The sequence below is a fragment of the Cataglyphis hispanica genome, chromosome 13 (assembly GCF_021464435.1).
Source record: "Cataglyphis hispanica isolate Lineage 1 chromosome 13, ULB_Chis1_1.0, whole genome shotgun sequence".
Lineage (NCBI taxonomy): Eukaryota > Metazoa > Arthropoda > Insecta > Hymenoptera > Formicidae > Cataglyphis > Cataglyphis hispanica.
Genome location: NC_065966.1, coordinates 2,259,182 through 2,271,344, shown reverse-complemented (window position 1 = coordinate 2,271,344; position 12,163 = coordinate 2,259,182). Strand labels below are relative to the sequence as shown.

Below are 12,163 nucleotides of genomic sequence, written 5' to 3'. Positions count from 1 at the left end.
AAAGATAAACTCTGAATTAGTGCAGCCAGTTCAGCTAAAACGAACAGACCAATTGTCTCATTGTTGCGCGGCTGGTTTGCGCAGCTGGTCTGCGCAGCTATAGTCGATCGCAGCCGAATAATGCCGAAGATAACCGACGCGCATTCTTGTTCTACCGTTGGCATCAGTGTGTATATATATTCTAGTATCAATATATTATATATAGATTTTTGCTTTCTCTCTCTCTCTCTTTCTCCTTTCTCTCTCTCTCTCTCTCTCTCTCTCTCTCTCTCTCTCTAACGCCATTCCGGTATTTTTCGTATGCCTGTACCTACCGATTGTCCCATTGCCGTATATCTATTATTAGAGGACAGAATTATGTAGCCATGTAATTTATTTTTCAATAATGCTGATTAAATTACTATTTGAAGCTACTTTTACGAATGTAGTTGAGTAAGGTTGCGACCTAACCTGACATAACTGTCAAAGTGAAAATCGAAGGCGAATGTTGCTCTGGAAGTGACCGTGAAAGAAGTTAATCATTTTTTGTCATTGCTTATTGTCTGACTTATCATACAATTGTCAAGAAAGCAGGATAGAATAATAAAAATAAGCACTGCTCGAGATACGAAAATGCCGCCGAAATGTAAATTTCAAGAAGGTATAATCTCGTTTTTTTTTTTTTTTTTCTTAATAAAGCACTTATAGCATTTAGTAAATTGATTTAAAGGAATGGCCATTCAATTTCTTTTTTTGTATTTCCATTGATAAGCCATTAATTTTACATATTTTAAATGGCTTTAACATTTTTAGGAGAAAAAGTTCTATGCTTTCATGGGCCATTGATCTATGAAGCAAAATGTTTGAAGTCCTCCATTACTAAGGAGAAGCAAATCAAATATTTTATTCATTATGCAGGCTGGAATAAGAAGTAAGTAAGCTTTTTGTAAATAGATAAACTATGTTATTTGCTGATACAAGGCATGTATATGGCTTAATAGATTAAGAATATATATTCCTATTACCATTAATAACCATCATAAATTTATATTGTAAAAATAGCTGGGATGAATGGGTTCCGGAAAGCAGAGTACTCAAATATAATGAAGCAAATGTACAAAGACAAAGAGAAGTTCAAAGAGCACACTCAACTCAACAATCTGCACAAAAGAATAAAAAAGGAAATACAACAACTAAAGCACAGGGGAGAAGGAGCGAAGGTGGTAGAGAGAAAGATACAGACAGTAGAGCAAGCACTCCTGTTTCGACATCTGACAAAAGTATAAGTCGTTTTAGCAAGGGTACTAATAGCACGGTGACGGCTTCATCCTCTCACGAGTCCACATCGGAACCCACTCGAAAGAAACGGAGGTTTGTTATCTCCTATCTTACATCTTTGTATAATGATATATTATGATTGATTATAACAGACTGATCTCTTTCAGTCGACTAGAACCATCTAGCGAAACTGAAGAATATCTCACTAAAGTGGAAGTTAAGATAAAATTACCCGAAGAATTGAAGTTTGTGCTGATAGATGAATCTGAAGTAATATTAAAACACCATAAGCTACCTGCGTTACCTGTACAAAATACAGTTGACAAAATTTTAGATGATTATGTAGAAATGAAATCATCTGGAAAAACAAACGATACTAGGTATGATGCAACTGAAAGTTTCAATAAAAGATGCTATATGCGATTATAATTAAGATTGCATATATAAATAGATGATCAACTTAATATTTTTTGTTTTAGGGAAAGTACATTGGAAATAACAAAAGGTATTCGCGAATATTTTAATATTACATTAGGACTTCAATTGCTATACAAATGGGAACGCCCGCAATTTATACAAATAACGAATGACAATCCGGAAACTTTGCCGAGCCAGTTGTATGGAGCGTTTCATTTACTTAGACTATTTGGTAAAACCTGCATTTCACAAAATCTTTATTGTCTTTTTTTTTTGTTATCGTAGATGATAATTTTAAATCTTCTTTACAGTGAGACTCGGCGGTATGCTATCATACACGCCTTTAGATGAAAGGAGCATACAGTTGTTACTGTCGCATTTTCATGATTTCTTGCAATATTTGCAAAAAAATAATGCCGAACTCTTCAATCTTCAACAAGATTATACAGATCCACCACCAGATTATCATCGAAAATATGGTTAAACCATCAAAGTGCGTAAAATTATTTCTCAAATTCATTTATACTTGGAACAATGTATTTTAATCTTGTGTAGAATATTTTATATAGGAATCATACACACATGTGTAACAATATTAATTGACTCTATTTATTGTGCAATCATAACTTTGTGATTTAAAGCAGCCTGCCATAATTTTACCTATATTAGCAAAAATATAAACATGAAATAGAGATTTTAATAATTAAACAATATTTATGAGACAGATGAGGTATAATGCAGTAAAAAAAGCAACATTTAGATACAATAGATTGTCACATTAAACCAAGTAAATCTAACAATCCAACAAAATATATGTTATTGATTCGAACATGAAATCATTATTTAACAATACATTGCATTCCTCTCCATGGAAGAAATGTTATCTCCTAGATAAATTTTTAGACCTTCGAAAGTTTCCTAATAGCCAATTTTCGTTAAGAAAAAGTTAGCGATATGTTGTTCCTAGAAAAATAGATATTGAATATTTATATTTGACAACACAAGTTTTGAATCGTCCTCGATTGACCAATCAGGACAAAAGGGACAAAGATTTCCTTGCTCTGATTGGTCACGTGCTTGAAAACATTTGCAGCAAACGAGTGCACCCTCTACGCATAGATCTCCCCGCGTCGATGGTTCTCCCACCACTTCCCATTCTGGTTCTGCGGTCTGCGGCCTCGTCAAACCAGCAGTCGATAACAGCACGTATACCTAGACGCATCGATGTTGGATCTCACGTTCGCAATGTTGCGGAGCAAATGCGCGCGCTAGGCAGACAGTACGAGCCAGTCCGCGAACATCGGGCCAGTCAGTCAGTGGCAGGAAAAAATGGCGGATGTCGACTTGAATATCGACAACTTGATACAGAGATTATTGGAAGGTACGTGATTTGCTTGCGACGGGGCTGCCGGTGCGAGAAACGCGGTCGATCCCGCGGCTTTCCCGCCGCGATTACCGCCGATCTACGGCCGCGTGTATATTCGCGTCAGCGACGAGGAGAATCCGCGCCGGATTCGGACGCGAGTCCGCGGGTATATACATAAGTTTTCCTCGAACGCGCGCGCTCGCGTTTTCGCCGTGTGTGTATGTGTGTGTGTGTGTGTGTGGTGTGTGTGCGCGCGCGCGCGCACTTGTGTATGTAAATACGTGTGTATACACACGTTCGCTATCTCGCTCCACTCCGATTCACGTCGCAGATTGTCCTTCGTCCGATCTGATCGACTCTGTATGCAAGAGCGCGAGTCTCTCTCGACTGCGTCTCGCTGCGCGACTTCCCTTCGGTCGATCGGATTAAAAAACGCAGGTGAGATATCGATCTCCACCCGTGCGCCCCGTCGTAGCTCTTATTGCCGCGGTCATCGCCGCCGCGATACATGAATCGCGTGAAAAGTTCAAGGGACCGTTCATCGTATCTCTCTCTTTCGTTCCGAGTTCCCCTACGTTTATTTTTGTCTTTTCATTTCTCTCTCTCTGTCTCTCTCTCTCCTCTTTTTCATTCTCTCTTCTCTCGCTTTCTATCTCTTCCCCTCTATCTTTCTATTTCGCCATCTCACTCACATTCGTTCTCTTACGTTAGTATACCTGTCAGTATATCTCCGTCTCTCTCACGATTTCAAGAAATCGTCCTCCCCTCCTCGTTTCCCCTCCTCGCATCAGCTCCGCTTTACGCCATACACCGCGCGATCACGATCTTTTATATATCCTCCTCATGTTCTCTTTAGGCGCAGAAAAAAAAACAAAATCTCTTTTTGTTTGTTCTCTCTCATGCTACGCGAATGCGGAACCCCCTTGTGCGGTAAAGTATACCACACGCAGAAAGACCAGGTTCTTCAGAAGAAAGCCAAGCTAAAAGATATTTTCTCGTCGGACTTCGTCGGTATGCAACTACTACAACAACAATAATCGTCACCACCACCGTCCACAGAAAAACAGCAGGAAACAGCAAAGCCTCTCCCTCTCCCCTTCACGTAGAGCTATACGTTCCACGTTTGTTTAGTTTGTTTAGGGCTTGCCGACTCTATTGGTATAATTACACTATCGTCCCGTGACTGCGTTCGTCTTGATGTTGTAGCTTGAACGTCAAGACGAATGCAGTTTAAATGGTGCAACATCTCTAAAATGTAACAGTCGCATTCGGCGCTAAAACGTGCGTTTTATCGATTCGTCTTCTCTTTTGGTCTATATTTACGTTTAAGACGTCATACACACGTTTAGAGGACATAGCGTCGCTGTGAAAAATGGCTGTCATATTTCAAAAGTTTAATCGAAAGATTGAAATAATCGATGATGATGTAAAAACATGGACTAGTACAGTCATGTTTAGCGCTAAATGCGTCTCGATATACGATAGCCATCATTGTTCGTCGATCTCGCGCGCGCGCGTTTATTTGCGATTCTTTATTTTTCTTGCTCACTAAAGCATCGCCGATCTTGCACGTTTTTTTTTTTTTTTAGCGACGTTATTTTCCACTTGCTCGTTCTTAATCGTCGATCCTGTTAAACTTCTCTTAGTGTTAAAATTACGATAATTACACGTCTCCACTTATCTTTACCACTTCGGAATATAAGTATCTCCACAGATTTCTTTTCGAACGATTTCAAGTTATTTCTGAATTTCTGTCGATGCACTTCGCATCAACATTTCAGGATTTATCGTTTTTCTTTCTCCGCCCTCTTTTCTCACGCACGTAACCCTCTCGATTGAGATGTTTTAGCCACGTTAAACTCGAGTGCTGTTGGCTGGAAATGTTAGTTTAAATGTTAGCTTAGAGCACGTTTTAGTATAATAGATGTGTATTTATGCGATCCGCGGTTTAATTATATGATTTGCCACGTGCATTTGATTATTACATCTCCTTCCCATGTTTTTATCCAAGTATAAAGCCTTTTTTTATTCCGTCAAAATAATCGTAATTTTCAAAACAAGAAATTTTGCTAAATTGATTGTGTTTCGAATTATCATTGCAGATATGGATTTAATTAGCTCAAACGTTAAATATTCTTAATTGAAAACAATATCTCTTATCAGCATACATAATTTATCATAATCTATAAAATGCATCTACGTATTGCTTTTCGATATAATACAATTATATATCATTTAGATTGAAATATACATTCTTTTATTAGTTCTACCAATGAAAAATTAAATGTTCGCGCAGCGATAATGACAAATTATTTTTATTTACTTCAGGAACGAATTATTTTAGATTCTTAGTCTCTTCTATTCACACAAAGAAGCTTATCTTTGATGCAAACGCGATATATAAAAGTGATAACGGAAATTTTATCAGCGAGTTTTCTGATTTTTATTACATTATTATGTTTTCAAAATATTATCGTACATCGAGTAATGATTTAATACTGAAAATTACGCTAATAACTACGTTCGTCGCGTGTCCCTGAAGCGATACGAAGTTCGCACTCCAGAGTCATCCATTAACGAGACCTTACAATTATTTTTAACCTCTTCAGGGACAGGTTATTTCTAATTTATCATTTTTTTTTCATCATTTTGCAAAAGCGGCAATTTATACGACAGGCCGGATTTAACTATCGGATATCGAGTATGTATTGGATCATTAAATCAATACATCGTCTTGATTTAAATTACATTTACACGAGTACATGCGAAATAAGTTAAGAAGAACTATCGCTATAAAAGAAAGAATTTTTTAATCATATTTGATCAATTTGTTCAAAAAAAAAAAAATCGAAAAAAAAACCAGTTATCTATAGTTTTCTACTTATAATTAACTATTAAAAATGTAATATAAATTTTTACACAATCGAATTCATATATTCTTAGAATTTTTATGTATGTGATGAAATACTTATGCATGTTTATACATCTCTATTCGAGCGGTTTCAGATTTCTAAAGATATTTGTTTTTATTTCGGTGCGTTTATTTTAGCACTTGATGACTCCGCGCAGTGACATTTCCAGCTTTTCGTCTGGAATATATCCATATGGTGCGTGTGTATGTGTCGCAGCAAAGTCTGACAATAGCTTCACCCTTCCCTCCGCAGATAGCGGAATCTCTGCATTTGTGCTCTATGGTCGCCGTGACCTTGCTAATATGCAGTTTTCCAATAACCAGTATCGGCCCAGTTCAGCCGCAGCACCGTGAATATTCCCCTTTATGTCTATAAATAAACAGTCCGACGACATATCCATAGCTTCATAAAGAGGGATGATCTCCACTGGATGTCGGTTAAATCACCTCTCTGCCTTTGAGCACCGCTTATTAACGCTTTAGGGATGTCGAGCAACGTCGTTCATACATATTCGACACGTTTATGAAGAATCGAGATTAAATGCACTAGTGAATTTTTACTCTGCGAAAAACGAGTTCTATATATAACTCATCTTTTTTTATTAAATGAAGATGTATTATTCACATTTTAGATATTAAACTTTATTACATTTATTGATATATTGATAAGTTTATAATAAAAAGAATTATTTAAGATTAAATATTTTAAAAATTACATTCTCTCTTTTTTTTACCTTCTAATTTTAATAAATTATTGCTTTAATTTATAACTATCTAACAGGTAATTTCGTAAACATAACGTTATCTTATGATCATAGATGTATATAAATATTTATTCACTGATGCATTTTCACGTGGCATTGTGTTCATATAGATGATATTAAATTTGATAAAGATTGTAAAGATTAGGAAACCCAACTTGAATCTAGAGTGTTGCACCACTATCCAGAATTTATAGTCGAGTAATATTATTCCAAGTTTCCATTACATTCGTGTACAATCCGTCAGAGATTCTTTCTCCCGACATTATTCCTATTGCCTATAACGAGCTTATCAGTAATTTCACACCTTTGACGCTATTATAGCCGATGCGATATCACCGTAGATCACGCCGGAAGTTCCGCGTGGATCCATGTGCAAAGTGCTCGAGAATAGGCAAAGATGATCTGGCCTCACCGTAATCTTGTAATACTGTAATCGTGTATCTCTCACCCCTGTTTATTGAGACAGTCGATACCGGCAGAAACTTGATTCATCTTCCACGCCCCAAAGTAGAGTTATGCTCGTTGTATATATCTCGACGTTTGTCTCTCATCAGTGCGGTGGACAGAAAGATGGAATGCGTTATTAGACGTCATTATTGATTTCAAGATACAAATTAATGTGAGTGACTCGACAAGAATGACATCGATAGTCTCGGTCGTGTTTTTTTTTTTTTTTTTTTTTTTCCTTTTTTCTTTTTTTTTTTTGAACTAAGGAATTACATAAGCGCGCGTAATGGCGCGCCAATTAGGAGAAATATGAATAACTCAAACATATGAAGAAAATTGACGGGAAATAATGATATTGGCGTATCACGCTCGAGTAATTCCAGAAGGAGTAATTCGCGCGTGACAGTATAAGTAATGCGGTTTAAGTAGCGACACTAATTATACGTGTAACAATGGCATTATCGATTTTTTTCCGGAGATAGATCGCCTGCTCTTATATGTAAAGATAGACTTCTATCTTGACATAAAGGCGTTTAAGAGAAGATTGAAGGAATTAACCATAAAATCTCTCGTATTGACGATAAATTTGTCGTATATACATTTGCGTTTTGATTTATTTTATTTTAAATATCAAGTACATATATATATATCAAGATTATGATACACCGCACTAATGAAGAGTGGTCGTCTCGGTATCTTGTATAAGAATTTAACGCAATTAATTAATTAAATATTTCTGGGCACACAGTCAGAGGATGTCGACCGGGCAAGACGGTCATCATGACGGAGGCTGAAGTGCGTGGCCTCTGTCTCAAGTCCCGGGAGATTTTCCTGCAGCAACCAATCCTGCTGGAGCTGGAAGCACCGCTTAAAATCTGCGGTGACATACACGGCCAGTACACCGATCTTTTGCGGCTGTTCGAATATGGCGGTTTTCCGCCCGAGGCGAACTACTTGTTTCTGGGCGACTATGTTGATCGAGGGAAGCAGTCTCTGGAGACGATATGTCTGCTGCTGGCATATAAGATCAAGTACCCGGAAAACTTCTTCTTGCTACGCGGCAATCATGAGTGCGCGAGTATAAACAGGATATACGGCTTTTACGATGAATGCAAGCGACGGTATAACATCAAACTCTGGAAGACTTTCACGGATTGCTTCAACTGCTTGCCAATTGCCGCGATCATCGACGAGAAGATCTTCTGCTGCCATGGCGGGCTCAGTCCTGATCTGCAGGTGATTAACAAATCAACGGACAATTAATAATCTATCAATTTGTAAACGAAGAGAAGATAATTAGATATGTACAGTATATATACATATATCTTTTTTTTGCTGTGTTCCAGGGAATGGAGCAAATTAGAAGAATTATGCGTCCGACTGATGTACCTGATACTGGTCTCCTCTGTGATCTCTTATGGTCCGATCCTGATAAAGATGTTCAGGTGAATTGCAATGAAACTTATGTGTGTGAAGAGATTATTAAATTAATTCTAGAAAGACTATTATATAATGATTTGTTATTTTAGGGTTGGGGCGAAAATGACAGAGGAGTCTCGTTTACATTCGGTCCAGATGTCGTGTCAAAGTTCCTGAATCGTCACGATATGGATCTCATATGCAGAGCGCATCAGGTGGTCGAAGACGGTTACGAATTCTTTGCCAAGCGACAACTCGTCACGCTATTTTCCGCACCAAACTATTGTGGCGAATTCGATAATGCCGGCGGTATGATGAGCGTCGACGAAACCTTAATGTGCAGTTTTCAGGTAATCTATACATATATACATATCTCCGTCGTTATTTCTGTCTTTAATGTGATTTCTGTTCTAATACATCATTAATACAACATATTTATTGTATCGTATTTCGCATTGTTTTGTAGATCTTGAAACCGTCAGAGAAGAAAGCTAAATATCAATATGGAGGAATGAACACAGGTCAAACAGGTAGACCATCTACACCACAAAGGAATCCAGCGAAAAAGAAATGACAGCCTTCAACCGATCCTGCACAGCAACAAACACGATTATCCTTAATGGAGGCTATCATGCTAGGTAAATCTGCTTTATGCTTGTCAAAGCTTACTTAATCACTCTAGCCGACCACTTATGTGCATTAGTATGAATCTATTTCCCACGATTATCGGGTTAAAAGAAAAAAAAAGAGAAAAAAAAGAAGTGAAAGGAAAGAAAGAGAGAGAGAGAGAGAGCGAAAGGAAGTGAAATGTAGAACATTATTCGATGTATTTAAGTTCGCGCAATGATTCGCCGATGATTTAGATGTTATATTTAGCACGCGATTATCAACACATGTACATGTATGACGCACCTCGGGGCGGATTTAAATGCGATGAGTTATGGGACAAAGATACATTAATTGATTTACACATGGTCACACATGGATTTGCGAAAATTGTTGATGCTTATGCTTGTCAAGATACTGAGCACCTCGTCTCGGATATCATTAGATCTGATTTCGTCTTTGTTTTTCACGTGTTTCAGTACGAAGACATCGAAATACAGAACTAACCCAATTTGATAAAAACAAAGTAAAAATATGTAAAATTTACCTCTTCTTTAATTAAAATGAAATAAGAGGTAGAAATTATCGGCGGCAAAAATGAGTTTTGATTATCATCCTATTTGACGAAGGGTCGCTCTCCAATTTTCGCGACGATTACATTATTCGATGATATCTTTCATAAACGAAATGAATTCTTTGTAAAGATAGCGCTCTTTAAAAAGCATTTCGTAATTCACATTTGTATTTATTGCTTCCACTGTTGATGTTGAGTGTAATTATGAGACTTGCTGTTATTTTTTATTATATTATTAATATTAATATTATTTTTATTTTTTTTTAATATTATTTTTACCAATACTGCGCTTAACGCAGCTAATATTTAAATGTCATCGTTTCACAAGAGATTCTGCGCGCGTGTATATAGATAGATATATATACATATATATATTTTTTTGACCATTTATCCTTTCTCTTTTAAACCACCAATGCATTAGCCATTATAAATTTAATTATATCATCTTGGTGCAGTATTCCAAGCATAGTAATGACTGCACGTTCCAGAGATATGACGTAGACGAATTAATTTGTTTAAACGAATTACAGAGAATCAATATTTTTAAAGCAACGCTTCTCTACGCTCTCTCTGATGATTACATCTTTATTCGACAGATAAAAGAAAGGGAATCGCTAATAAAAGAGAAACAAGAACGACGCGTCATATATACAAAAAAGAAAAACATGTTTAGACACAATCTCACTCGCGAGGTTCTCATGCTTGTGAAGAAAGTGAATGTATATTTGTTATATGATTCATGAAAGATTTGTCGAATATCGTTAAAATGATTGCTTTGAATCGCGCAAACAGTTTCAGTGATAGTGTTTCAAGAGGCGAATCATTACTTTCTATTTCGATGAGTTGAAATTTTTTGTTTTACAGGAGATATATCTATATATTTACAATTATTTAGATGTAGGATATTCACGTGTTAGATTAAAGCTTATTTATTCTTTGAACAGAGAGACGTACGATGGCAATCTGCATTTAGGTGATTTGATGCATTTATTTAAACATTTATAATATTTACATTTCTGTATGGCACATCGTTGTTTATATGTTTTTCGATCGTTCACATAACTCTGGATTTGCGTTGTTGCAGAAGTCGCCGCAAGCTATTGTTTAGTAATTTAGTAATTACTAATTAGCAAATTAACATTAATTCTTCGCTATACTCTCGTTTTATAGTCGGCGTTGTATTATCGCTTGCAATTGTTTGCGCGACAAAAGTCACCTCTGGAAAAACGTGTGTTTTGACAAGGATCGCCGAATATTATGACAAATTGTATTGTAATATGTACAGAGGAATATAAATTATGTGTCCATGCAACATTTTTCGAAAAAGGAAATTTTCACAATACTCTACGGAAGCAGCGATTGGTCAAATAGTAATAGAGGTTGTATCCATATCGGGGATATCTTTCGTAATAATGCGCGCAATTGTGTCTTCTAGAGATTTAATATTTGTTATCAGGGCACACAAAAATATTTATAAATATAAATGATGAATTTTCTATCAAAATTTACGACGAAGCATCGATAAAGCGCATTTGTCGACAACCCAAATAGAGACTGACGAGAAATCGTGTTGTACGAACAGTTACGATCGAGAAGGATGATCTGGAAACACGAAATAAGACCATATATGAATACCGAGAGCTTACCCCGATCTAAAAGATCAATCAAACATAATGAGTCCTTCTTGACGCTACGATTGGCATTCATATCGTTACTTATTATTTGATTGTTATTTAGCGTTATCGGATATATTGATAGCGAGACAAAGATAATAGTTTATTGTTCAACATACGAGAGAGAGAAAGAAAGAGACGCGATGCAAATTTGTTACGTTCTGGAACGCACCGACGACGAAACGATCATGTCCTTGCCACCTCTTTCCTCCTGCATTCCTCCCCACAAAAAAGGTAGAAAGGGAGATTAATTATTGTCAAAGGAGCGGTTGTGATCCCTCTCGATATGCGTTTTATCCGAGATTCATATATTATATACAGATATTATATTTGTAAAGAGTTGGCCGATTGTGTGATTCGACGATGCTTTAAATTAAATAAATTAAAAAAAAGAGGAAAGAAAGAAAAAGAGAGAGCCGTACTCTCTCGTGAGAGAAGTTTGCGACTATCACAAGGGTTGTTACATCGTTCGAAATTGCCAACGACAGAACGCGCCATGCAATGGCATCCTAGAGATATAAAACTTTCAGATAATAAACATGCATATTGTTGTACAAACCTTTTTTCCAGTTTATTCTACAACTCTCTCCCAACTCTCCGAAAAGAAGGTATGCAAGAGGAATGGATATATCGCGCTTAACGAGATCTTTAATCGTACTAAGAGTGTATAATATTTTCCTTTTTGATTTTTAAAAGAATATTAATTTTTTCAATGGTAAAGTTTGATAA

General features: G+C 36.6%; 2 protein-coding genes across 6 annotated transcripts; both read left to right on the top strand.

Annotated features, from left to right (window-relative positions):
* Window positions 1-14: 14 nt before the first annotated feature.
* Window positions 15-2,907, top strand: LOC126853904 (mortality factor 4-like protein 1). 3 transcript variants are annotated; one of them, XM_050600038.1, is made up of 7 exons: window positions 15-640; window positions 793-910; window positions 1,042-1,350; window positions 1,425-1,637; window positions 1,737-1,906; window positions 1,986-2,167; window positions 2,768-2,907. In XM_050600038.1, exons 1-6 carry the CDS (start codon window positions 613-615, stop codon window positions 2,156-2,158), a joined length of 1,011 nt encoding a protein of 336 aa, XP_050455995.1. In that variant the 5' UTR covers window positions 15-612; the 3' UTR covers window positions 2,159-2,167; window positions 2,768-2,907. The 3 variants fall into 3 exon arrangements, with proteins under 3 accessions (XP_050455995.1, XP_050455997.1, XP_050455994.1); XM_050600040.1 differs by having other exon boundaries at window positions 2,709-2,847; XM_050600037.1 differs by lacking the exon at window positions 2,768-2,907 and having other exon boundaries at window positions 1,986-2,510.
* On the top strand, window positions 2,907-11,992 carry LOC126853903 (serine/threonine-protein phosphatase PP1-beta catalytic subunit). 3 transcript variants are annotated; one of them, XR_007688040.1, is made up of 7 exons: window positions 2,908-3,055; window positions 3,977-4,051; window positions 7,911-8,398; window positions 8,509-8,607; window positions 8,692-8,931; window positions 9,048-9,219; window positions 9,667-11,992. XR_007688040.1 is itself a non-coding variant. In XM_050600035.1 (6 exons), exons 1-6 carry the CDS (start codon window positions 3,004-3,006, stop codon window positions 9,153-9,155), a joined length of 1,062 nt encoding a protein of 353 aa, XP_050455992.1. In that variant the 5' UTR covers window positions 2,908-3,003; the 3' UTR covers window positions 9,156-11,992. The 3 variants fall into 3 exon arrangements, 2 of the variants coding, with proteins under 2 accessions (XP_050455993.1, XP_050455992.1); XM_050600035.1 differs by having other exon boundaries at window positions 9,048-11,992; XM_050600036.1 differs by lacking the exon at window positions 3,977-4,051 and having other exon boundaries at window positions 2,907-3,055; window positions 9,048-11,992.
* Window positions 11,993-12,163: the final 171 nt, after the last annotated feature.